The sequence below is a fragment of the Lutra lutra genome, chromosome 2, assembly GCF_902655055.1.
Source record: "Lutra lutra chromosome 2, mLutLut1.2, whole genome shotgun sequence".
NCBI classification, from domain to species: Eukaryota; Metazoa; Chordata; class Mammalia; order Carnivora; family Mustelidae; genus Lutra; species Lutra lutra.
Genome location: NC_062279.1, coordinates 45,298,798 through 45,325,002, shown reverse-complemented (window position 1 = coordinate 45,325,002; position 26,205 = coordinate 45,298,798). Strand labels below are relative to the sequence as shown.

The 26,205-nt window shown below is 54.4% G+C and overlaps 1 protein-coding gene across 3 annotated transcripts in view; it reads left to right on the top strand.

Moving 5' to 3' along the window:
- BIN3 (bridging integrator 3) overlaps positions 1 to 26,205 on the top strand; it is a 42,500-nt gene that overhangs the window by 14,452 nt on the left and 1,843 nt on the right. Inside the window, exons 1-7 of one of the 3 annotated variants that reach the window (XM_047717348.1) lie at positions 12,902 to 12,963; positions 13,383 to 13,423; positions 13,840 to 13,901; positions 17,195 to 17,331; positions 17,903 to 17,943; positions 23,932 to 24,073; positions 24,289 to 24,423. In XM_047717348.1, the coding sequence (XP_047573304.1) occupies positions 13,874 to 13,901; positions 17,195 to 17,331; positions 17,903 to 17,943; positions 23,932 to 24,073; positions 24,289 to 24,423 (483 nt within the window). In that variant the 5' untranslated portion in view covers positions 12,902 to 12,963; positions 13,383 to 13,423; positions 13,840 to 13,873. Of the gene's footprint in view, positions 1 to 6,381; positions 6,431 to 12,901; positions 12,964 to 13,382; positions 13,424 to 13,839; positions 13,902 to 17,194; positions 17,332 to 17,902; positions 17,944 to 23,931; positions 24,074 to 24,288; positions 24,424 to 26,205 lie in introns of those variants that run through there. The other 2 variants (XM_047717349.1, XM_047717350.1) reach the window with 2 other exon arrangements.

The window sequence follows — 26,205 nt, the reverse complement described above, 5'->3', positions numbered from 1 at the left end:
GTTGTCAGCTTCTATAACTTGTAATTTGTTATGTTCTTTTCTCTAAGTAAACACTCAGTTTCATGACTATTTTTATATTTGGGGTTTTTTAAAAGTTGTTGTTTTTTTTTTTTAAGATTTTATTTTTAAATAATCTCTACACCCAACATGGGGCTCAAACTCACAACCCTGAGCTTAAGAGTCACATGCTCCACTGACTGAGCCAGCCAGGGGCCCTGTCCTATTCTTATATTTGTAAATTTGCATTCTTTTTCTTTAAAAGGGCCTGCAAAATCATATATGCTTCAGGCCCACAATACTCAGATCCACTGTAAGCCCAGTTGAGGACAGGACTGCCATCCTGAAGGCAGGAGGATGAAGTGAAGGAATGTGTGGGGAGTGCTGAGACAACCCTTCAACTCTTCATGGCACCTGCAGGACACACACATATACACACACACACACTTGACCTCTTCTGCTCACTGAGCTCACAGAACAGTCCTGTGACGAGACAGCAGAAGAATCTTCTCTGCCCAGAGAAGTAAATACTACATACTGACATCAGGGGTTCCCCACAAAACTGCTCAGCCAGGCCACTCTACACAGTAGACAGATCTCATCAGAGCACTCTCGGCTTCTGATCAGCTGTTTTGTCTCCTGTCACACATGTGAGCAGACACCCAAGATTACCACAGCCTGAGGGGAGTGTTGAGTATTTTTGAAAAATGGAGACAGAAGCAGAAGACAACTTAAGGGGAAACAGACTACAGGAAGAAGAAACATTTTCTAAAGCTATCACTAAGGTCGTCAGAAAGAGAAGGCATCCATGAAATAAAAACAGGATACCATGGAAAATAAAACTAAATTAAAAAAAAAAAAAAAACAGGACATCCTGAAAATTAAAAAGAGATCTCAGAAATTAAAAATATGATAGCATAAATGGGGCACCTGGCTGCCTCGGTCGGGAGAGCTTGCAACTCTTGATCTCGGGGTCATGAGTTCGAGCCCCACATTGGGCATAGAGATTACTTACATAAATGAATAAATAAAATTTTTAAAAAGTGTGCAATAGCAGAAATGGAAAACTTGACAAGATAAGGAAATGTTGAAAAGTAGAAATTAGAGAAGCAACCAAAGAGGGTCAGCATCAGAATCACGAGAATTTCAGAAATAAGAGGCAGAGAAAATGGAAAGAAACCAACCAAAACCACATTTTTTTTTAAATCCCAGAACGAAAGATTATAAACTGCCTAACTGAAGGAGTTTGGCACATACCCCAGCCGAATGAGCAAAATCAGACCCACAAGGTACATCATTGTGACATTTCACACCACTGGGGACAAACGTGATCCAATGAGCTTGTATGAAGAAGTGGATCCCCTACAAAGGGTAGAAATCAGCATGCTTACGACTTCACCACCACAGTAGCACTGGGAAAAGAGAAGCCAGTGAAGCAGTGCCTTAGAGATTCTGAAAGAAATTAAGTGCCACCCACATTCTATACCCAGTCAGACTAACTGGTGTGAGGCAGAGTGAAATGGGTTTTGGTCTTGTGGAAGTCTCAAGAAAGTACCTCACACACACTTTAACTCCGCCCAAACCAATGAGTAAAGGAGTAAACCAACAAAGAGGAAGACACAGATTCCATGTGGCAGAATTCCTGGGAGAGGTGAAAGGAATCCATGTGAGGGAAGAGAAGGGGAGAGCCTGGGCTGCCCACTGTGCCCCGGGGGCCAAGCTGCCCAGAGGCCACCAAGGATGCTGCTTCCAGAAGTGAACCCCTGATGCAAATAAATGTGTTGACTGCGGATTGACAAGGGAGATAAGAGTGAGGGATAAATCCGTAGAAAATTCAGCACCTGCAAGAAAGATGACAATCTCAGGGAAAGCAAAAACATAGTGTTACCAGTTTCATATTGCTGTGTAACAAATTACCCCACAACACAGTGTCTCCAAACAACAGTACTGGTTTCTGCAGGTCAGGAATTCGGGAGTGGCTTCGCTGGGGGGGTTGGCTCGGATCACGGCAGTCTGCTGAAGGTTTGGCCTAGGTGGGAGAATCTGTTGGCCGCCGCCCCATGTAGGAAGGAAGAGAAATCACATTATTCTCCTAATAGTTTACTTAGTATTGATCTAACCAAATCTTATAACTGTGTCGAGAAGAGGAGATGCAGATAGGCTTTTGTGTCATTTGACTGGGGGGACCTGGAAAAGGTTGCTTGGTTTCTTAAATCTTCCTCTTCCAAAACAAAAAGGAGCTAGTGCCTAAAACCTAACAAGAGCTAGCAACAGAAGCATTTTTACTTAGAGCTGCAAAGGTAGATGCCATTTGTGGAGTCAAAAGCGACGGTCTTGGGCAAGCGAGACAAGGGCGGGGGAGGGAGGGCAGAACCTAATGTCTCACTTAACAGACCTTGTTGTCTTATTAAACTATGCCCACGTAGAATTCGGATGAAAGCAAACTCTGATTAATAAAAGGAAACCAGTAAAATAAATTCAGGTGAATTTTTATATGTCGGGATGGAGAGGGCGGTTCTTTTTCAATGAGATACCAAAAGAAGACATGGTAAAGGGAAAAGATCTGGTAGATTTGACTTACGACTGATCAGAAGCTTCTGTACATTAAACACACGTACACAAGAGGGAAAGGCAAACACTATGCCAGAAAAAGTCCTGATAAAAAGGCCAAAGGGCTAGTGGTAAGATGGAAACCATTTCAGTCTTTTAAAAAATGCTAACTGTCTCAATCTGCCTCTAGGGTAATTTGGCAAATGTATCAAAGTGTTAGACGTGTCTGTATCCTTTGACCCAGGGATTCTGACGCTAAGAATTTATCCTATGTAACTAATCTTTGATGTACGCAAAGATTTCGCTATTAAAAGTTTTTTTTAAATATGTAATAGAGGAAAAAATTGAAACAGTTGAAATGACCACCAGTAAGTGATGAGGGACACAAAAATAAAATGGTGAATGAAATACTAGGTAGCCCTTATAAATCAGCCTGATGGCAACTGCATCCTGGCATAGGAAAGTCTTCATGATATGTTTCTTTTGTTCTTTAAAAGTTATGTAAATGTGCATATATACCCATGTACATGTGTGTACACAGATTCAGGGTGTTACTGTTTATTCTTCTGTGTCTGTGTGTTCTTTGCGTCTTCCATGTTTTCCAAGTGTTTGACACTGATCAGGTGTTATTTTTGTAGTCAAGGAAAAAACAAGGGTTTTTGTTTTTTTTTTTTAGTTTATTTGAAAAATATGGAAAGTGCAAAGAAGAAAACAGTAATCACACTCACACCACCCCACATTAACCACTACTAACATTTGGCATATTTGCTTCAGATTTTTTTTTCTTTCTGCAAACTTTTAAAATATAATTAACACCAAAACATTAGCCTTGGTTATCTTTAGATATGAGACTGTGAGCTGTGTTTTGGGTTTTTTTCTTTCTTTTTTTTTCTCTCTCTCTCTCTGTCTCACTCTCTCCCCTTCTCTGCCTCCTTCCCTCCCTCTCATACTCTCCTGTATTTCCCAAGTTTTCTCTGCTGATTGTATTTTACTTTTAAAGGGATAAACTTCAATTAACCATAAAAGGTAAACTATTTTCAAATGCCAAATAAAGTCTTAGACATTTAGAAGAAGGCACGCAAGGTTTTGGACTTGAGAACAGCTTTGATGCAGCCAGGAGAAGGGAAGGCATCTCGTATGTGGCGGGTGAGGGGGGTGGCCATATGTCCCAATTGCCTTGGACAGTCCAAGTCTTATACCTGTTATCCTGACGACGTTATTGGTGACATTTTGCACGCAGTTGACGTGGTACACGTAACCTGTCATTTGTGCCGAAGGAGCCGGTCAGCACAGCCTCCTTCCGGCAACACTGCTCTCTTCATTTCTTGTGTTTCCAGTCTTCTAAAAACCAAGGAGCCTCTTCGAAATTCCACAGTATGTTAAGATTAGGTAGTTTAAGCAGATGATTTTTCTTAGTTCCTTTAAAGAAATCTAACAAAGTCACGTGAAAGTGTAGTAAACCATGAGTAGCGGAGCGAGAGAAGGGGATTGTTTACTCCTGGCTCAGTTGTGAGCCAGCAGCATGACCCTGGGCGAGTCACTGGACCTCTCCATATTGGCTTTCCCATCTACAAAATGAGAGGGTTGAACTGGAACAATTTCTATGGTAACTTGCAATTCTAAAAATACTGTGATTCCAAATTAAGATTTAGAGAGGCTGTGGCACCACAAGTGATAGCATCTAAGTTCCTAATTTCTTTGTAGCTGGTCTGTAGTACTAGACTCCCAGTTAGCATCATTTCGAAGACAACTGTGCGAATTCTGGAGAATTCTCATCTGGCTCCCATGTTCCTGCAACAAAGATTCAGTTTAGAATTCACGTTTTTTTTTTTTTTTTTAAGATTTTCTATTTATTTGACAGAGAGAGATCACAAGTAGGCAGAGAGGCAGGCAGAGAGAGAGGGGGGGAAGCAGACTCCCCGCTGAGCAGAGAGCCTGATGTGGGGCTCGATCCCAGGACCCTGGGATCCCAGGACCCTGGGATCATGACCTGAGCCGAAGGCAGAGGCTTTAACCCACTGAGCCACCCAGGCCTAGAATTCAAGTTTTAGATGGGCTGAAGGGACCCTCTAGTCCATCTCCTTGGTTTTAGAGTTTAAGAAACTGAGCTCTGGAGAGCTCATGATTTGTCCACAAAACGAATCAGAGGCAGAGAGCAGGCTCTCTGATTCCCGGTCTAGAGCTTGTTAGACCACAGCGTGCTTCGTGCGGAGCAGAGTCAGTCTTTTCTCAGTGCCACCAGGACCTCATTTGCGCTGTCACCAAAATGGCCCTTGAGGGCAGTTGTTTGCTGGCCAAAACCTTTGTGTCAGTCAACTCTGATCCCTAATTTTGGGGAGAGTTACCAGGGGGCAAGAGGAGGGGACTCCGGAGCTGTGCTCCCCTAACCTCTGTTCTTTAGAGCTGTAAGACAGGAAAGAGCAATTCTTTACTCTCCTTTTCAGTTCCAGCGCTTACCTTCCCTCCGCTAATTATAGAGCTGCCCGATTATTTGTTTACAGAAGCCACGTGAGTCAGCCATCCCCCAAAGGGTTAACGCTCCCAAATTACCGGGCTGGGTTAACAATAAACAGGATGTCCTCCAGAAATTAAATTTAAACCACTGTGACTCAGGCCAGCCCATCCTCTCAACCGGCTCATTGTCTGGGGTTATTATCGGTGGTTAATTATACCATTGGGTTTAGCAACAGTGTTGGTCAGTTTGGGCCAAGAGAAAGCAGGCTTGGGCAGAAGGGGGTGCGGAGGGAAGGGGCGGGTGAATGGGTGGAAGCGGGAGGTTTGAACGGGAGCACTGAAAGGAGTGGGAGTGGGAATGGCATTGTCCCCTCAGGGCTCTCCTGCTGTGGCCCTGTACCCTGAGCTGATCCCAGAAGCACTTAACTCCCTGTTAGCTGAGGGGGGAGAAGTGGGTTCGGGGACTTTCTGTTTCTCCAGCCATGGACACTGGCTGTGTTTGCCTCTGGCCTGGGCATGCTTCTCAGAATCGGAGAATCAAAATTCTCAGCACCTCAAGGCAACTTCTGAATTGTCCGGTTTGACCCTGTCCTTTCACAGAGTAGGAAGTGAATTGCTGGGCCCTCCTTACCTGCAAGAGGGTGGCCAGCTCGGAGGCAGAGGCAGCAGTGGTGGGTTGCTTTAGATCTTGACCTTCCTTCTGTTATGCCAAACTGTCCTCGGTTTCCAAGTGGGGAACCTGCAGTGCAGAGCATCCCAGCAGGGTCAGCACAGACTTGGGCTAGGCTCAGAGTCCTCTCCCAATTAGCCATGGCTCACTTTTGTCAGTACTTACCGGGAATGACCCAGCCTGGCTGGTCCTTCATGCCCCTGTAGTTTGTTGTCCCTCTCCAGCCACAGCAGCCGCTCTGCAGGGCTACTGTTTGTCCCTTGTAGCGAAGTAGTAAAGCCCCTAATGCAGATGAGAAGTGCTGCTCAAGGTGTTTTTTTAAACGCTGGTTTTCAAGGCTGATCGCTACCCCGGTGAACCTGTAATTTCTGACTTTGCAGCTCCTCAGGACGCAGATATACAGTGACTGTGAGCTGATCGGTGTCTCCCCTTTCCCGCCCTCACCCCTGCAATGCAGCTGCACACCGGACTCTTGCCAGGAGAGATGCTCTGGGACAGAAGGTGGTGCCCACAGCTCCCAGCTGGCGCTCCGGAGCCCGGCGCTCCCGAGCCCGGCCTGGCTACCGCCGGCCCTAGACCCACAGGGTGTGCGGCACAGGGGCTGGGAGCAAGCCGCTGTAGGAGGACAGCAGCTTACGCTTCGTCAGTACTTTTCAACCACATCCCTCCCCATCTCTCCTAAAAGCCCCCTTTGTCTCTTTCTCTCATAGGATTCCTTTCAAGATTGGGCAGCCCAAGAAACAGATTGTCCCCAAAACAGTGAGTAACCCGATTCTTTCATTCTGAAGCTCAGTCTGTCTCACGTGGCCTTTGCAGAGAACCAGAACTTTGACTCAGCTCATCGTGGGCCTGAGAGGGCTGCACCCAGGCTGCCTTCCTCCCAGCCGTGTCACTCTAGAACCTCACCTAGACTGGGGCTTGTGGGGACCTCCTAGCCTGGGACATTTTCCTTCCACAGATCAGCCTGGGCTCCTCCCCATCATCCTCGAGTGGGTCGAGGAGGTAGGTGACAGGTGAGGAGGAATCTGTGGCTCCTATAGGGCCCATCTCTATGATCTAGCTTGTAGTCTGTGCTTCCCTAAGAAGGCTCCTGAAACGTAGGCCCCTGCCAAGAACATGTCCCAAACCTTTATCTCCAGCCAGTCAAGCTGTGTGAGGATCAGGAAGCTTCTCTGGGGAGGTCCCTTTCTCTCTACTGCTCAAGGCATCTTGGCAAGGATCCAGAGTCTGCGGGAGGGCATGAGTGAATCCTACCCCTTTGAGAGTCTGCGGGTTTTGTTTTTTTTGTTTTTTTATTTTTATTTTATTTTTTTTTTAAAGATTTTATTTTTTTTATTTATTTGACAGAGAGATCACAAGCAGGCAGAGAGGCAGGCAGAGAGAGAGGAGGAAGCAGGCTCCCCGCTGAGCAGAGAGCCCGATGTGGGGCTCGATCCCAGGACTCTGAGATCATGACCTGAGCCGAAGGCAGCGGCTTAACCCACTGAGCCACCCAGGCGCCCCTTGTTTTTTTTGTTTTTTTAAAGATTTTTTTTATTTATTTGACAGAGAGATCACAAGTAGGCAGAGAGTAGGAAGAGAGAGAGGGGGAAGCAGGCTCCCTGCAGAGGAGGTAGCCCGATGCAGGCCTTGATCCCAGGATCCTGAGATCATGACCTGAGCCGAAGGCAGAGGCTTAACCCACTGAGCCACCCAGGCACCCCGAAAGCCTGCGGTTTTTATCCCTATTCTATCCCCAGAATGGGAGAGGAATCACAGATTCTTAGAAAGTTAGAGGTGGAAGCCCTTAGTGATCATCCCGTCCAACCTGATATTTCTGGTGAGAAAACCAAGGCCCATGAAGTCACAGTGACTTGGAGCCTCTGTTCCATACACATTCCATTCCTTTGGGCTGCCTTCCTCAGGCTGTGAAGGTCTTCCAAGGTTGGGGAATTCTGGTAAAGAATGGCCTCTTGAACCCCCTATCCCACAAATTGGAGCAGGCTCTGGGCCTCACTGTGGGGAAGCATTACTACACACCACCTCTCCTTGTGCCCAGCACCGTTGGCCTGCTGGAGCGCCTGACGGGCCTCCTTGGCTTCACAGCCTCAGCCCTGCTTGGCTCAGGACTCAGGACTACAGGAAAGCTACCGCGGCAGTTTGGCAAGAAGGGAAGTTCAGCACACATCTGACCAATGGCTCAGTCTTTGGAAAATCCAAAGTCAGGCCACTTAAAAGGAAGTGAACCTGCATTTCTCTTTCAAGTGAAGGCAGGCCGAGGACAGACGGCACTTTACCTCCCATGCAGAGGTTGGCCATCTGCGGAGGCCCTCAGCTGAAGCTCAGAGAATCTGGGCGTGCAAGTGTTGGGCTCCAGCTGGCTACAGGAAGTGGGAAGGTGTGGCTTTGAGTCTCCAGAGTTTAATCCAGGGCAGATCTGAAAGGGAAGTGGTTTTTGAGAAGGGTCCTTTATTCCCCACACTCACTACCAAAACACAAACAGACAAACAGAAAACTCTCCTGACACCCTTACCTCTATGGAAATAGCCATTGTTCTCCATAGAAAAATACAGGCTACAATTCACTTTCTAGCTTTACCACAGGCTCTTTTTTGACAGATCTCTGGGTCTTTTAATCTGAGGAGTGGCGAGGTCTCCCCAGAGGAAGGACAGGTACAATCCCAGTGCCAGCGGATGGCCCTACAGACAGGCTGGCAGTGGGCCCCTGGCCTGCTTCTCCTGCTCCTCATGGGGGTCTTGTTTGAGGTAGAACCGTGGTCCTTTGACTTCGGGAATCTGCTCCCCCAGACAAACTGGGCATCAACTCATGATTAAGAAGCCGGATTTGGGAGGTTTCCTGCCTGCATTCCCACCGCTCTGCCATATGCTGTGTGTGATGACCATAGACAAGGCCCTTACCCTCTCTGAGCCTTGCTTTCCTCCTTCATGAGTGCAGATGATCCTGGTACCCATGCCGTTGACGTATTCGGAGTCTTATGTAAGGTCACGCGTATGAAGCACTGAACACAGTGTCTGACACATAACAAGCCCTCAAGAAATGTCAACTCCATGATGGGAAGAGAGTTTCTAAACTCCTGGGGATGCAGCCTGTCCCCAGAGCGGCCGGATCCCCTAGTGGGGCAGGGAGGGAATGGTCTGCCGGGCCTTTGATCTCTCCCAAGGAACCAGAGCCATGTTAGGGCTTGGAAGAGAGTTCTATGCTCCCTCAACTCCCCAGAGGCACTGAAGTATGAAGAGTGAGAGCCTGCCCCTTTGGGTCTCGTGCTCCACCACTCCAGGCCCCTACAACAGGCCAGGCCCAGGCCGCCATGGCGGCTGCCTGCACATGGTGAGAATGCCCTGCTGGTCTCACCCGGGCGCTGTCAGAGAGCGGCAGACGTGGCTGCCTGCTGACGGGAAGTCCTGGTGCCCCTGTCATGGGCAGAAACGCTCATGTTATCTTCAGGGAGTTTCAGGAGGTTTTTGGCTCAAGGCACCCAGCTGCCGACACAAAGGAAGCACTGTGCAGTGCTCGTGCTCTTCTCCTGTGCCCAGGTCGTTAACCCGAGTTCCGTTATTGTCAGGGCTTGGGCTGGGGTAGGGTGTTCTCAGCAGGGGCTGGCCACGGCCCTGGAAGGGGCAGGACGGGCACCCCACACCCCCCAGTCCCAGCCTTTGGCTTAGCCCCCTCCTGCCCCTCCATCCCAGAAGGCAGCTGGAGCAGCTTGGCGTGGGGGAGGGAAGCAGCTCCTCCCTCCGCAACCCGGCAGGATGGACGCCGTCTCTGAAGCAGTTAGCCCGGGTCTCCACAGGCAGGAAGGCGCCCTCCGACTCTCAGCTGGGGCGGCGCTCCACAGCCTCAAGGCAGAACACCGGCCAGGTCGCCATGTCGAGCCTTCCCTGGAGGGAGATGGTCCCTTGCCAAGCAGAGAGTCTCTCAGCCTCATTTAATCGTATTGCGACATCCCCGGGGAAGCTGCTTCCCCCACCCCCAGCACCCCTCAGAGAGAGGCTTCTGAGAACGCCCGCATGCCCTCCGCCTCAGCTCTGACCTGCCACAGCGTGGCTCGGGTGCCAGAGTCCCGGCCCTGCCTACCCATCTCCCTTTTCCCTTCACAAGTGGCAGTTTGGGTGGGAGCTCATGCCCCTTAACCCTTCAAAAATCCTGACTCTTGCCCCGTGTCAACCCTGACCCCAGGCCAGTGGCGGGGAGAGCGGGGAACAGCACCTGAAGCCGTGGAGCGTGCGGGGAGCAGTGTATGGCGAGGTGCTCAGTCCCCCTGCACTAACCTCGCCGGCCCGGCCCACCCAGACCCTCTGACAGTCTGCACATGTGTTTACACTCGCATTGTTGACTTGGGGCCAGTTGCCTCTTTGGCGGAAGCATCAAGCATTCAAAGATGTTCAGATCTCTTGTGTTTGGCTCTTCCCTCAGAGTGGACAGACCTTGGACTGAGACTCCAGTGTGTCTCTCTATTCCCTTAGCCGTTGTCTGAGGGGCCAGAATCCTGGTGGTGTTGCCTTGGCTCTTCCCCCAGGGGAGGAGAGGGATCTTGAGACCAGCGAGCTGTAGGAGCAAGCCACACCTGGCTACCAGAAGCAGAGGAGGGAGACGTTCATGGACATCACAGGCAGCCACGTGACCTTGAGCAGAGGCCAAAGGAGCCAGCCCTACCCCAACATACTTGTCAGCTGCCAGCATGAGACCTCGTTTCTCAGCAACCAGAGTGATCCAGCCCAGCCGGAACCCCACCGTCACTCGCTCTGTGCAAGTCCAAGCAGTCCCGGCCAGGGGGACCAGGTGCTCTTCACCATCCCACACACGCATCAGCACATGTGGGGATCGCAAAAGAGGGTGCTGGGAGCCAAAGCCATAGCTCTGGTGGGTCGGCAGGCCTTCTCCGTACCCGCCCCCCCTCCAGGAGCACCGACTCCGTGTTCTTCATCGGGAGGGCTGGATTCTGACCAAGACCTCCTTCATTTAATTTCTTTATTTTGGGGAAAAAAGGCTTTTTGTATGTGAAGACTTTGCTTAGTGGTCAAATCCTACAGAGTAAGAGAGGGGATGTGTCCCGTGAAGGAAGGCCCCGGTGCAACCCCCAGGCACACGATCCAGGCTTAGCTGAAGGTCTGGCTATCAGCCAACCCCATGCTATGTGCTGCCTGTCCTCCCAGCTGAAGGGTTAGGGTCCAGTCTGCACCCCCCGACTGCTCTGGGCCTCCCAGTGCCCCTGCATATAGGAGAGGAGCAAGGAGACACCGTCAGCAGGCCAGGCACTGGGCTCTGCACAGACTGCTAGGGGATCCCTCAAGCCAGCCAGCAGGCCCGACGCCGCTAAAATGCGGCAGCCACCAGCAGTCTTCACAGGGAAAGCCTAACCAGAGCGATCCCATTCCTCTAGGAAAGAAACCCAGGCTCAGAACGTTAGGTAGTATTTTTCATGCCTCACAGCTGGTATCAGAGTTCAGGTCTCATCCGTCTTTGCTCATTCCTGTCCCCCACCGTCCTCGGTGGCACTGCCAGAGAAAGGGCTGGACTGCCACAGTGCAGAATTGCTGGGCCAGGGCCAGGCCCCCCGCCCCAGAACAAAGCCCCCGCCTGCCGTCTCTCCAGATGCTCTTCAGGCTTTGGCTGAGACTTTGATTCCTGCCCCACTACACATCCCCCGGGATAGGGGGCACGTGAAGCTTTTGTCAGGAATATATGCTTTCGTGGGTGCGAATATCGAATTTCTCTAGAGCAGCTTTTGTTGGATCTTAAGGAAGGCGATGATGAAGATGTCAGGTTCCTGGGTGGAGAGGTGGCAGGGCGGGGGGGGTCTGCTGAAAAGAGAGCAAAGACTTACGGGAGAGAGGGAAACCAGTGGTGAATTTTACTTCACAGTTTTGTGTCAGGTCCCAGATGCTGGGCGCATAAAGTAAGAAGAGACCCCGAGCTACTACCTCACAATTTGACAGTTCAGATGAGAAAGTGAGTTATGTCCATGCAAGGGCGGAGACACGTTGCCATGGCGTAGGACCCTGGCTAGGCAGGTTCTCCAGCGTGTGGCCCTGCCCCCAGCTGGGGCTACACATGTACACTTGTATATTGAATCTGTGTCATCTCTCCCACCAGTTCCCACATCCAGTCTGTTCACCAGCGGAGCCCTCACACCTGGCAGAATGCTTGCACTTAATAGTTGCTCAGTAAATGTTTGTGGGATTAACGAATGCTATTTTCAAAGCAGAGGAGGGTGCTGAGCTCGGAGTCTGAATTCCACCTTCCTTTGCCACCGACCAGCCCTGCATCCTCCCGAAAATCACCCCCCCCCCCACATCTGGGCTTTGTTACCCTCACTTGTAAGAGGAAATAATTGGCCCAAATACTGTTCTGCCGTTCCGGGACTATGTTGAGTTTACCCAAATGCATAGGAGGAGTATGGGGTCTGTGGGACTCCCGAATGCTTCACAGGGCACTGTGACAGAAGGGTGTGTTGATGAAGAACAGTGGGGCCTTGACACTTTGCACAGTTTCCCTCTCCGTGAGCTTCAGCCGGCCTGTCGGGAGATTGAGAAGCAGGGTTCAGGGCTCACACTGGCAGGAGTCTCTGGGAGCAGCCAAGAAGGCATCTTTCTTAGGTCATGACTTTAATTCATCAGCAAATACCTTTTTCCCCATTCTCAAAATGCCAGGTAAAAGCCCAGGCCTTGGAGCCAGGCCGCCCGTGTCCCCATCCCGGCTCTGCCACTCTCTAGTGGTGTGATCATGCGCGGTTTGCTTTGCCTCTGTCTGAGGGAGCTCCTGAGTACAGGGGGGTAATGAGTACCTCTGCCTCCTCCAGCTGTGGAGGAGCGGCTGTGGCCAGGAGCACAAGGTGAGCACCCTGAGAGCATGAGCTGGTTTTCCTGGAGCACCTCAGCCCAGAGACTCAGCAAGCTGTCCAAGGAGCCGGTCCTGCCCATGTGGAAAGGAAGGAAGACTGGCCTCAGTCCCCTCTTTGTGGCTCACAGATGTCATCTGCATCACAGGCCACTCTCCTAAGGGACCATGGCCAGGGCCCCGGTGGACAGATGAGGACATTCAGGTGCTAGGTGTGCAGGTGGCTTTCTTGACTTTCCTGACGTGGAGGCAGCAGAATTGGGACCAGGACTCACGCTCACCTGATGTAAATGTTGCTGGCATTGGGGAAATCGGTTAACTTATGAAGAGTTTTAAGAGAGCATTGACCAAGCCAGGAGTAACAATTTGCACTGGGAACATTTCAGCACACAGAGTGGAGACAGGAGCTTTCTGGATCCACCCTGAAACACCTTGAACTTTGAAGGTCGCAGGAGGTAGGCCCTGTAAGGAAACCGGGGCGTGGAGCAGCAGGGGACCACCTGCTTTCCCCCTTGGCTGCCTGAGTCTCAGTCATATTCTGAGCACCTCACTTGCCCCACGAGGGGTGGGGGGGTGGGGAGAGGGAACACAGCCCAGTGCCTCGCGCCCTGTGGTGGCAGAACAGAGCCACAATCCGCTGCTACTTGCCGGGCTCCCTATGTGGGAGGGGAGTCTTTTGCCCTAAATCAAACACTTAATTAATTCGGGAACACAGGGATACTGTGTCGTTAATGATCTGCCGGTGCTTGTGTGGACTGGACGGGGTGGTTCTCCGCAGCCCCGGGGAGGGCGTGTGGGGAGTTTCAGCTGGCTGGCAGATTTTTTCCACCGTGTTGTCATTTCTCCGATGATTGAGTTATCTCTTTGGTTACAGGTGGAGAGAGATTTTGAGAGGGAGTATGGAAAACTCCAGCAGTGAGTGTCAAATCCCAGAAGGATCGGGGTGGGGGGGTTGGGAGGGAGAAGGGCAGGAGCCTCCCGCCACGTCTCAGCTCCCGCAGGGCCCCTCCTGGCACTGCCAGCAGCGGGGCCGCTCCTCTGTCCCGCCAGCAGCCTGGGAGCCGAGGGCAGCTCAGTTCACAGCCTGCCAGAAATTCTCCCCCAGCTGATAGCTGTGTGAGAGTCGTTAACTCTTAGCCTTTGGGTTCTTGGCCTCAAACAGGCCAATGTGCCTACCATTGGTAGGACAGATCCCCGCGGTGCAGGGGCCCCTGCTTTTCCTGGCAGGCGGTCCAGAGCGTCAGGTTGGGTTTGGCTCAGGTAGATGGGAAGGAAGGGGCTGAAGCAGGCTGGCGGTGCCAGGTGCCCAGGGCCATGCCCCTGCCTTGCAGGCTGGAGGAGCAGACCAGGAGGCTGCAGAAGGACATGAAGAAGAGCACCGATGCTGACCTGGGTAGGTGGCGTATCCCTAAGCCATGCCTAGCCCGGGGGTTACAGGTGGACCTCCGGCCCTCTGTCACGTGCGGCTTGGCTCCCGAGGTCTGTGCACAGGGCCACATGCCGCTGCTCATCCCCAGGACGCAGGTGGGTCTGGACACGACTGCCCCGGCCCCTCCAGGCTGTGTGTGCAGTGGGCCAAGGGTCTGCCCCGTCTTTTTGTCTTGTGGGTAGCTCCAGGTTGCCTGGGTAGAATCTTTCTTCATCATTCACCACTGCCTTTCCAGTACAGGAGAGGCTGTGGTAGGGCACCTGGGTGGCTTAGTTGGTTAAGCATCTGCCTTCAGTTCAGGTCATGATCCCCGGGGTCCTGGGATCGAGTCCCGCATTGGGCTCCCTGTTCAGTGGGGAGTCTGCTTCTCCCGGTGCCTCTGTCTGTCACTCCCCCTACTTGTACTCTTTCTGTATATCAAGTAAGTAAATAAAATCCGTATTTTTTTTAAGAATTTTATTTATTTGACAGAGCACAAGCAAGCAGAGTAGCAGGGAGAGGGAGGGGGAGAAGCAGGCTCCCCACTGAGCAAGGAGCCAGATGTGGGGCTCAATCCCAGGACCTTGGGAACATGACCCAAGCCAAAGACAGTGGCTTAACCAACTGAGTCACTCAGGCGCCCTAGGAAATAAAATCTTAAAAAAAAAAAAAAGAAAAGAAAGAGGCTGTGACTTACTGCTTCCCTTCCTGGGTGCTTCTCCCAGTAGAGTCGGAGCACAGATGAAGGGAAGGTAGTGTTTTCATAGTGAACGGCTCTGGAAGCAGTGGAATGTCAGAGACCCATGAAGTGGACAGCATAGTTTTCTAATAAAGAAACCAGGATAAACGAGGACCCCTGGAGCCCAGAGTCGAGAGCAGAGTCTGGACAGAGAAGGCCCTCCTGAAATAGCAGCGCCCCAGCCCCGCCCAAGGCCTGCACCCCACAGCCGGTGCATCAGAGTCCCTGGAAGGCCCACCCTCAGGCAGTGCTGCTGCAGCTGGTCCGGGGACCCCATTTTGAGAACTGCTGCTCCAGATGGTTGAGGGGAATCAAATTTCCTGATCTCAGTGTCTCCTCAACTGCCTGGACAAGAACCAAAATCCCATCCCGTGTGCCCAGGCAAGTTCACCTGCATGGGACCAGTCTTTGTTGACTGTTACATTCTGAGGGTGCATCGGGGCTCCAGAGACCTATGTGGCGTCCAAGACCCCCCGTCCTTTAAAGTTCAAAGGCCACCAGGCTCCCAGTTTGCGCTGGGCTGGCCACACCCTCCCAGTCCCTGAGAGTGAGGGCCCAGCAGCGCTCACAGAGGCCGGTGAGGACTCCCGGGGCCGGGGGAATTCCATGCTGTTAATTAACTTCAGAAGGTTTGGATGATTCGAACAGAGACAAAGGCAGGAAGTGTGAGCGCTTCAGGAGAGAAAAGGAAAATTGGGAAGAAAGTCTTCCCCCATTACAACTTTTCAGGGTTTTTTCTTCAAATATTTAAAAAAAAAAAAAATTAGTGGAAGAAATTTTTCAAACACGTTTCCAGTTTTGTCTGAGGCTTTATCCTTTCATTATACCGTCTGAGGTCATCTCATAACCCAGGCGGGTTCCACATGATGTTCGCTCCTAAGCCTGCAAAGTCACTTCACAGCTTTGAAAGAGGGTTTTTTGCTCCATTGCTTCAACATTTCTGGGAGGTCTGCTTTCCCGGGCTTCTCCCATACTCTGCCCCTTTGCTGGGTGAGGGCAGCAAGCTCCCAGGTTCGAGAAAAACCAGAACATGGCGGGCCGGTCATCTACCGGAGGCCTCTCCGTGGGCATGTGGAGGGGCCCAAGGGAAGAGGGTCCCCCCAGGTGGGCTTCTCTGTCTCCCCTTCCTCGAGGCGGCCTGGGGCTGGCCTTGGGGATGCTCCCTCCTTGGATGCAGGGGCCAGGCGAGGCCACATCTGTCACGAACTGGAGTGACCCTTATTTCATCCATGCAAAGACGTTTTTTCACATTTAATAACATCTCTAAAATCAAGACACCGTGGCACTTGATAACGTTTAGTTGGCACTTTTGTCCTTTCCTAATGGTCTGTGCGGTAACAATGTGTCTTGCGGTTGCTAGCATCTTAAATTCATGGCATGAAATAGTAATATATTCAGAAACTTGTTTACCCCTGAGACCTTGAAACTGGCACAGACAGTATGGAACAGGCAGGGCCCTTCTCCGGTCTCTTGACCTGCCCCTCTAGAATTTTTTTTTTACAAGTAATGGAGACCTAAAAACTTGTCTGGGACCAAGAACCCCAGAGCTGCTGATAGAGCTCCCACCTGCCTCGGAGCTGCCCTGTGATCTCCGGGCTCCCCATATGTCACACAGGGTGTCAGAACATATGGACAAGGCTACAGCGGGGCAGTGGTCTCCGTGCATGGGGAAATTACCTTGGGCAGCATAAGCAGACACCCCGGCAGAGCCCGTGGGGCCCAACCACAGTGTCTCCAGGCCTGGTCGATCAGCAGATAGGGAGGCAGGTGCCTGGAGGCTGGGCCTGGCTCTGCACTTGGAGTTGTCTGACCTGTAGCCCATTATGAGCTCTTCTGAGCCTCACCTGCCTCATCTGGGAAATGGAGCCAAAATACACCACCCCAGATGTCTCCTGGGTTGTTGGAGCCCTGAATGAAATGGGGGTGGGGGGAGTAGTGGGGTGGGAACCCATTGGCCGCTTTGGAGTTCTTGGTCTGGTACAGGTTTTTAAGGCTCCATTGTTGGGAGACACAGTGAGAGAGGGAACACAAGCAGGGGGAGTGGGAGAGGGAGAAGCAGGCTTCCCACCAAGTAGGGCGCCTGATGCAGGACCTGATCCCAGGACTCCAGGATCATGACCCGAACCGAAAGCAGATGCTTAATGACTGAACCACCCAGGCACCCCTAAGAGTTTCTTTAAAATGCATGTTCCTGGATTCCAGACTTACTGAATGAGAATCTGTAGAGCTAGAAATAAGTATTTTTTTTAATAGCTTCCCACCCAAATGATTCTGTTAAAATCTAGACATCAGAAAATTAAGTCATTGCAAAAGGTAAAGCCACTCAAAAGAATTACCCAGAGCGGCATCCAGTGGTCAGGAACAGTCACCGGACAGGAAGGACTCGTGACTCATGCTCTGTGGTACTCTGAAGCTTTTATGGTGTGCGGCCTGGGGGAGGTCAGGGTACGGCCCCTGGACTGCAGGAGGACGGGGTTCCTGGCAATGAGACGTTGAAGCCTGTCCCTTCCCAGGCTCACTGAGCTTTGACCTCTTACAGCCATGTCCAAGTCTGCCGTGAAGATATCCTTGGACTTGCTCTCCAATCCCCTCTGCGAGCAAGACCAGGACTTCCTGAACATGGTGACAGCTCTGGACACGGCCATGAAGCGGATGGATGCCTTCAACCAGGAAAAGGTAAGTGGGGGTCTTGCTCTCCTGCCTTCTCATGGCTTCTGTGTGGGTGGAGTGCCCATGCGGAGTCCTTAATGGGCTTGGTCTTCTCTTTGGCTGCCTTCAAGCCCTCTGAGGCCCGAGTGTTGCAAGTGCTGGGAGCTCTTTCCCAGCCCTGCCTCGGCCCTGGTTGCTTCCCATGGCGCACTCACCGTGAGACCATGAGGGAGACAGGGTAGCTGTGCACGCCCGCAGCCCCTGTCCCTCGCTGTCATTGCCCACCCAGCCTCCCCACGGAGCAGGGCTGCAGTGGGCGGGCGGGAGGACACCAGACCTGGAACCAGAACCAGAACAGTACTCCCTGCTGCCCTCGGGCGTCCCGGGCGTCAGCTCTGCCTCACTGCAGCGGCAGAGTTGGGGTGCCCCACCTGCCAGTCCCACCCCAGTCCCCCCAGCCCGGGTCTCGTCCCTGCCCGGGGTTCTCAGCAGAGCCTCGAGGCTGCTTTTCTCTTCTCAGGAACCTGGAGCCTCTCGTTTGAGGAAGAGTCTGACTTCCCCTCGGTGTTGATGTCTTTGGGTTTTTTGCTCTTAACAGGTGAACCAGATTCAAAAGACCGTGATTGAACCCTTAAAAAAGTAAGTAAACGTCGTCTGGGGACCACAGGCCTCAGAGACCTGGGCTCGGGGCACTTATTGGGAAGGCAGGCCCACTGGCCAGTTGGCGGCCAGATAGGGTCTCTAGCAGCCTGTTTCCAGACGCAGGCGGGGCTGACCAGAATCGAAACAGGGACACCAGCCGAGGCCCCGTGGCCCTCGGGGGTGGTTCCTGTGGTGGCTCCAGAGTGCATGCGCCTGGCCCGGGTGCACCCAGTGACCACGAGGCACTTCTGATCTGCCATGCCAGACGGCCTCTGCTCCGGTGGTCACTTGGCCATTTTCCCCTTTGTTCCTGGTGGAGAAGCAGAGGGCCCGGAGCTGGCTGCGTTGGGCGAGCAGAGATCTCGGCCAGCCCTCTGCGGGGATGGGCAGGGCCTTTCATCTCCCCGCCGCGCTGCCGGGAGAGCAGCTGCCTGGAGCGCTCGGCTTTTGAAATGTGGGGGTGGCTGTACATGGGGAAGGGCGCAGCAGCGGGGTCCTGCCTGGGAAGGTCCCCTGACTCGTGACCTGTCAGGGTCAGAAGTTCTTCTGTAAGACTCATTTTCTCTCCGGCAGGCCCTGGGCAGTGATCAGACGGGCCTATTCCCTGAGTCCCCAGAGGGGGTGGGCCAGGGGGTGGGCAGGAGGAGCATTGCCTTGAAGCTTCCGGATCACTTCATCTTCCTCCCCAGCCTCTCCCAAACTGCCTCTGACCTAGAAAGGCTCCCGCTCCAGCCCGGCAGCTGCACTTTATTACCTCTTCTGTGGTGGTCCCTGGCAGCTGCCTCACCAGGCCCGGGTAATGAGGCTCTGCTAATTACCATTAGGCCTGGACCGGGGCCCGGAGGGAGACGAAGAGAGCAGGTTTTGGTCCTCCAGCCCCTGGCGTTGGGGCTCTGGAGCTCTTCGCTCCCTGTTCGGGTCCAAGGGGTGGGGTTAGGGAAAGCTGTTTCTAAGCCTGGGCTGTCTGGAGGCTCGGTCTGCGTGGGAAGGGATTTCTCCCTGCGCCCCCCACTCCTTCCCTGAACCCCGGCCCTCTATCCCCTGCTCGGCCCCGGGTTGCAGGGTTCCATGAGGAACTGGGTGCCGAAGAGGCTGGTGGCTTGGGAGGGAGGTGTCGGCAGGAGCTCCATTGCTGGTGGCCTTCTGACCGGGTCTCCGGGACCGAGGGTTGGCAACTGGATGGGAAGGACCAGGGGCCGCCACTGAGGCTGCCATGGACACCCTCGGCTGGCAGAGCTAGGCAGGGGACACCAGCTCAGGGAACAAGGGGACTGACTCCCATCTCGATTTCACAACCAAGGAGGCGGCCTTGAAATCTGATGCCTGGCTTCTAGAGCCAAATGGAGAGAAATCCCGGCTGCTTCCCACCGCCCCAGCAGCCCACCACCTGCCAGGAAGGTGGGTGAGCAGCACAGGAGGCGGGCACCATCTCCGCAGCGGATCTGCTGACCTCTGCCTGAGCCTCCCAGGCCTGCCTGCCTGCCTGCCTCCCTGGCGGGCTCCTCCATCCCAGCGCCGACATGCGATCTCCCCTAACCACATAAAACCGGCACTGCCTGTTGCCGCCTCTTGCCAGGAGAGACGCTCCCAGGGACCCCGGTACCGGAAACAGGAAACTGCAGCTTTCCTGTCCTCTGATGAAGAACATCGCCACATGGCCACCCGGCCGCCCCCGGTCTCCCCCCAGGGGGCTCGGCCTCTAATCCCCTAGTCTCTGGGCTGCGTTCACATGGTCGGATGGGGATGCTTTCAATTTCCCTTTCCTGGTGGGTGGAAGATCCCGGCTGTGTGGGCACGGATTGAGGAATGGCAGGCATTCCCCACCAGGGCCGGCTGCTCCCAGCCTACCTCCCAGCCGGCCTCTTTCTCCTTCCCCCTTTCCCTCCTCCCTCTCTCTGCCTCCTCACCCCATCGCTTGGGGCGTGGGGGGGGCAGTTTGGTTGAACCTTAGGACAGTCCTAGTCACCTGGGCAGAGCTTCAGCAACGGTGTGGTGTGGGCCCAGCCCAGTTCGCCCTTCTTGGAAGCGTAGACACAGCACAGATTTTAGGAGCTTGTGAGGGGTGGACACCACAGTGGCATCCTCAGGAAGAAGGACCTGGATGGTCTGTAATCACCGAGGTGGTGCTGTGCGGTGGGCAGGCCAGCATGCCCCCAGCCAGCCTGCAGCCCTGGCCAGGTCCCTGCTCCTCTGAGTCGGTTTTCCCGTCTATAGAAGGGGAGGCCTGAAGCCCATCCCTGTCGTGGCTCGAGTCCACGCTCAGGAGGAAGGGGACAGAGGTGGCCGTGGGCTGAAGTGGTGGCCCGTGGCGGGTTGGGCTGCCTATGGAAGGTAGAGTCTGCCTGCGGGCCCTGGCCCAGGGCTTTCCATGTTTGCAGTGTTCCCCGTGATCCCCATCACCGCTAATTTTCAGGGAAAGTGGGACACTGAGCAGAGGGGGTCCAACTTTCCAGCCTTGTTTCTTAGTGGCAGCCCGGTGAAAGTGTGGACTTCTGGCCTCGGTAAGAGCCGGGTCCCCCACCTTTCCTGGTCAGCTGAAGTCAGCAGGTACCCCTGTGCGGTCCTGGGAGCAAGTCTGGGAAGGCCCAGGGACCAGCCTGTGCCTACCCCCACTTCCCTGCCCCCTTTCTTCCCTGACCTGAGGGTGGAGGAGAGCACCAGACACTCCACACCTGGGGCCCCCAACCGCTGCCATCTGGGCTCCTGGCCTTGCTCCCCAGCCTGGTGCCCACACTGCCCAGCGCAGGGAGCCTGCAGAGTCCCGCGCATCGTGTCCACGTAGTTAATGGGGAGGTGGGGCCTCACTGGGGCAGTAACCGGGACCAGGATTACAGAGCCCTGGACCGCCATGCTTTTGTCCGCCACCTCAGATGCGCTGTCTGGTCTCCCTGCTGTCCTCAGTTTACCCACTTTAAGTAGGGCATGACACCTGCCTCTTCCCGCAAGGGAGTCCCAGAGCCCAGGGCCCAAAACCATCCAGGTGGTAAGTGACTCCTGACCCACCAGCTAAGCCTCCTGAGGCCTCTTGGTGTGACTGAGGGGCACCATCTTGGGTGGCAGAAGTTACCGTGGTAAAGAGATGTTTGGCTCTAACAGAGCAGCTGGGACCGGTGTGCGCTGGGGCCACTTCCTCCCCACAGGGAACGGGTGGTCTTGCTTCCAGAGACTGAGCCCCGTCATGGAGGCACACCCACTCTTACACTTGGGGGGCCTTGAGGTTGCCCGTCATCGTGTGGACATCTGTAGTCCTGGCCCCATGCCTTGCTTCCTCCTTGGGGCCCGGGGCTTGGCCCTCGGTGGGAGTCCTGTCTCCTTTATAAGCTGTTCCAGTCCTTGCATGTAGTCGGCGTCTCTGGTGCCTTTGACCCAGGAAGGCCCTGGGAACCGACCCCCAGTGACAACCGAGGACGAGCGGAAAGACAAGTGCTGCTGGGGTCAGAGGGTATCCAGAACTACACCATCAACCAGTGTGGTGGTCATCCCACCCGGCCCCCCAGAGCTTGCCCCGCGTGCTGTCCATGCTGCTGCCCTCTGTCTAATAGAAAACGCTTCACCTGCTGCTTCCTGCCTCCTCCTCGTCCTGTCTGTGCCCGCTCCCCCCAAGGCCACTGCAGCACAGACAGCAGAGGCCCTGGCCCTGGGGCCACCTAGTCAGGTCAATTCTAATGAGAGAATGAGGGTGCCCAGCAGTGGCCCCTGGTCTGGCTGGGGTGGAGGGGGAGGTGATGGTGGCTTCTCAGGCTCCATTGTACCTGCTGCCTTGAGCCCCCGCCTCTCAGCTGCTGGTCACCCTCCTAGGAAGGGAGAGGGGTTCGCCTAGCCACTGAGACCCCATCAGAGCCCCTACCAGAGGCACATGGCGAGGCTAGTCCTTGTGGTGATCTCACCTCTGCAGACCTACCATGGACTGGGGGAGCGGGGGGACACCTTTGTCCTGGAGGTAGCCAGTCCCACACCCAGTTCTCACAGCACCGAGGAGACCTCTTCTGCGGGCAGATCTGTCGTTCAGTGTTGATTTGATGACTGATTGGTCTAAGGGCATGTCTTAGCCACTTCTAGCCTTTCCAGTGGGGTAGTGAGCCCATCAGCACTCCCCATTCATTAGAGGGATGCGTTTTAGTGCCCTTTCTTGGGGATAAGCCTTTTGTTCCACCAGAATCCCCTGCCAGCATCCCTTGCCTTGGCTGGGAAATTCAGTGCTTTCGTCAAATTTATATTCTCTGTTCTCTGGCAAAAAAAAAAAAAAAAAAAAAGTCCATTATTCTGTGTCACAGACACCCTTGACTTGTTGAGGCTTTTAAAAACCAAATTCATCTGGGGCGCCTGGGTGGCTCAGTTGGTTAAGCGACTGCCTTCAGCTCGGGTCATGATCCTGGAGTCCCGGGATTGAGTCCCACATCGGGCTCCCTGCTCAGCAGGAAGTCTGCTTCTCCCGCTGACTTCTCTTCTCTCATGCTCTCTTTCTTTCATTGTCTCTCTCTGCCTCTCAAATAAATAAAATATTTAAAAAACAAAAAAACAAATTCATCTAACTAGAATTTTAAATAAAAAAGTGAAAAGAAGGAACCCCAAATTCGTGGGCATACCCCTTTGAGAGGCAGACCTGGAGAATCATTCCTGATGTGGCATCCAGGCTATCTAATCGTGGCCCAGGAGCTACTGGGCACCCATGAAGGGGGGTCCCCGCCATGTACTCCTGCCTCTGAGTTGCCCCCTCTGGGGCTAGCAGCCTTAAATAACCCCAGGGCTTCCATCACCCTTTACCTCGGTTGCGGGGCCAGATCTGCTCAGGCTGCAGGCACCCCCGGTTTACAGGGCAGACACCTGCCACATCCTGCAGCAGCAACAGCTCCCCCTGCCCTGCAGGCTTTGCATTCAGGGAAGCTGACCCGTCCCCTCCTGTCCAGAACACCTGCTTGCAGGTGTCTTGGTCTTCAACACTTATTCATCAAGGGAAGGGCAGCATCCCTGCCTGGGATGTGGTCCTGCCCTCTGTCTATCTCACGATCTCCTTGCCCTTCCTGATTAAAGATGACACCTGTCGCAGAGATGATGCCCACAGGGACCAAAGTGTCCACTGCCACTCTGCCACTCTGTGTGAATGGCATGCTCCTCAGCCTTTCCCTGTGGTCCTTTGGAATGGTGGGTGGGGTGGGAGAGGCAGGCAGTTTTCCCCAAACATCTGGTTGGATGGTGTCACCATTTCAGTGGGAGAACCAGAGGATTCCTACTTGTGCCACGGTCCGCTGATAGAAATAGGCTCAGACTAGGTTTTTTGTTTTTGTTTTTGTTTTTAAGACTCCACTTATTTGATAGAGACACAGTGAAAGGAAGCACAAGCAGGGGGAGCAGGAGAGGGAGAAGCAGACTTCCTATCAAGCAGGGAGCCTGGTGTGGGGCTCCATCCCAGGACCCTGGGATCATGACCTGAGCTGAAGACAGACACTTAACGACTGAGCCTCCTAGGTACCCCCCAGACTAGGTTTTGACTGCAGGTGTCACCTGCTAGTGTCAGGATGAGGTGGTGGGGAGGTACCGGAGAACTGGGACCCCTGAGCTCTCTGCTGCATGGTCACTACCTCATGGCAACCTTGGACGTGTCATGTTGTTTCTCTCTGGCCTCAGTTTTGATTGTTGTATGAAAGGAAGATGTTGGGCCAAGGAGTGCCAGGAGTCTTCAGCTCTGCCGTGTTCCGTTCTGGGTCTCTGCCATGGCCAGGGCCATGTGAGGCAGGCGGGGAAGGAGCAGTGGCCGAGACCGTGGCTCCCCGCATTCCCACCCCCATGGCTCACCTCGGCCCTGCCTTCTTTCCCTCGGCTTGACCCCAGAGAGCACCCTCAGTGGCGGGAGCTCATCCAGCGCTGGGGCCTCAGCTGGTGTGCTCGCACCAACCCCCAAGTGCACTTAGTGGGCACACGGGCTGTGCGCATGACAGCACCCCAAGCTGCTAGGCCACAGCTCACAGAATGGCCCGTGTCCAACAGGTTCGGCAGTGTCTTCCCAAGCCTCAACATGGCCGTGAAGCGGCGGGAGCAGGCCTTGCAGGACTACCGGAGGCTGCAGGCCAAGGTGGAGAAGTATGAGGAGAAGGAGAAGACGGGGCCCGTGCTGGCCAAACTCCACCAGGTACCAAGATAAGGGAGCAGTGGATATGGACAGCGGGCCCTGCGGGACCCCGCAGCCAGGCCTCCTTTGCCTGGGGACCGACTCCGGGGCTGTGGGAGCAAGGCACAGATGTTCCAATGTCCCCCACCCACCCACCCCCAGCACACACATCATGCCCCCAGCATGGACGCCAGGTCAGCCACCAGGAGCCCTGACCTCGACGTCTTGCTTTCCAGGCCCGAGAAGAGCTGCGGCCTGTGCGGGACGACTTTGAGGCCAAGAACAAGCAGCTCCTGGATGAGATGCCGAGATTCTACCACAGCCGGCTCGACTACTTCCAGCCCAGCTTTGAGGCCCTGATCCGAGCCCAGGTGAGGACGCTATGGAACTCTTGCTCCGCAGGGAGCCAGTGCCGGGCTTTGTAGCGCCTCCCGGGCCGCCACCTGCAGCTGGAAGGGTGCTCGGCCTCTCTCCTCTCTGCCAAGACGGTGGCGCTGCCACCCTGCCCCAGGCACGGCCTCCGGGGACCCCGACTGCCAGTGTTTGCTCCACTTCCTGTCTTGGCTCCTCCGTTGCTCTCTGGTTCGTCCCAGCCCTGGATGAGTTTCCTTTTTGTTGAACAGCTTTTCCCCTGCGTCCTCTCCCTCCTGTCCCCCGGAGAAAGCAGGGCGCACTGTCAGTGCCCCCACTTTGGCAGGCAGGTTCTCGGCATGGCGTGCTCAGCCACGCACAGAGGCCTACAGGGGGAAGGCACCTTGCTCAGCACCCCGTGTCCGCACTTCCCCACTCGTTACTCCCCTTCTTTAGGCAGGTACTGCAGGGTGGCCTGACGTCTAGCTGGCCCTGGAGAGGTGTCTGAACCCTGGGGAGGGCCGTGCTCCAGGCTCCTGCCTGGGCACCTGGCCATGGTGCACCTTCCAGAACGGCAAGCTGGCCCCAGGCTAGATGTGTGTGATGGCGTGGGAATAGCACCCTGGTCGGGCTGCTAGAGGACTGGACGCAGGCTAAGACCTTGTCTCCCACTCGTGTATAAGGACACAGAATGTAGCACAGAGCTCCTGTCCTCCTCACCTGCCAATCAAGCCATTAGCATGGATTTTTCTCCCCATTTGTAAGAGAAAATGTCAAGGTGCCAAAGCCAAGAGGTCTGCGCCAGGTGGGACCCCCCAATCCGCGGCAGGTGCTCAGCATGCGGCCGCTTTTCCCTCAGTTCCCCTTCACTAGCAAAGCTCAAGGCTCAGCCACTTCCAGGCCACTTCGGCTCTTGGCCTGGGCGTCTGGCGCCCTCCAGTGGACACATTCGTTCCTTGCAGTCAACAGGCACTGGTGCCCAAAGACGGATTCCGCTTCCCCAGCTTACCGTCTTCCGACGCTACCCAAACACATGGGGCTGCCCACCTGGGCTCAGAAACCCTGAGCAGGGTTGATGGTGGAGCTGGGCCTTGTTAGTGACAATGTTCTGGGTCACTAGGGAGAAATGAGGCAGAACATGAACTTACACAAGTGAGGGGTTTTGCACCCGCCCCCAGAGCATTGCCCCTAGAGGTAAGGGCTTCCTTCCAGCAGTTCAGCCCCGCCCCGTGGAGGAATGTGTTTAAGGAGACCCCTGCCTTCCCCGTCCTGCGCCATTACCGCCCCTGCTCCCCACCCCCACCCCGCCATGTGCTGCCTGCCCCCTCCATTCTATTCACAGTAGGAGGCTCCAGGGTGCCCACAGGGGCAAGGGCAGCCCTGTAACCAGGCAGCGGGGTGGCTGGGGGCTGTTTACTGCCTTCTCGGCACCAGCCTCCCCCTCCCGAGGCTGTTGCTGCCATTAGTCACTAGAGAAGTGAGCATTCCCAGTGACTCAGCCTGCGCAGTGCGGCTCTGGGGCAGGGAGTGGGGGGCAGGGCAGGCCAGCCCCCACCTTCCCCCAGCATGAGTTCAGGCCCCTGGCCACTCAGGTGACCGGCCCATGGGCACACCTTCATTTAGCTCCCCCCCTCCACACAGTGGACATCCAACTGTGGGAGTGTGGGAGACACTCCCTCAGAAGCACCTGAGCCACGACCCTGTCCCCGAACTTGTTGCTCGGCCTTGCCTTACGGTACTAGCACTCTGGGCTCTCCTCAGAGACAGCTTGGAGCTGGAGGTGACATGACTTAGGGATGTCC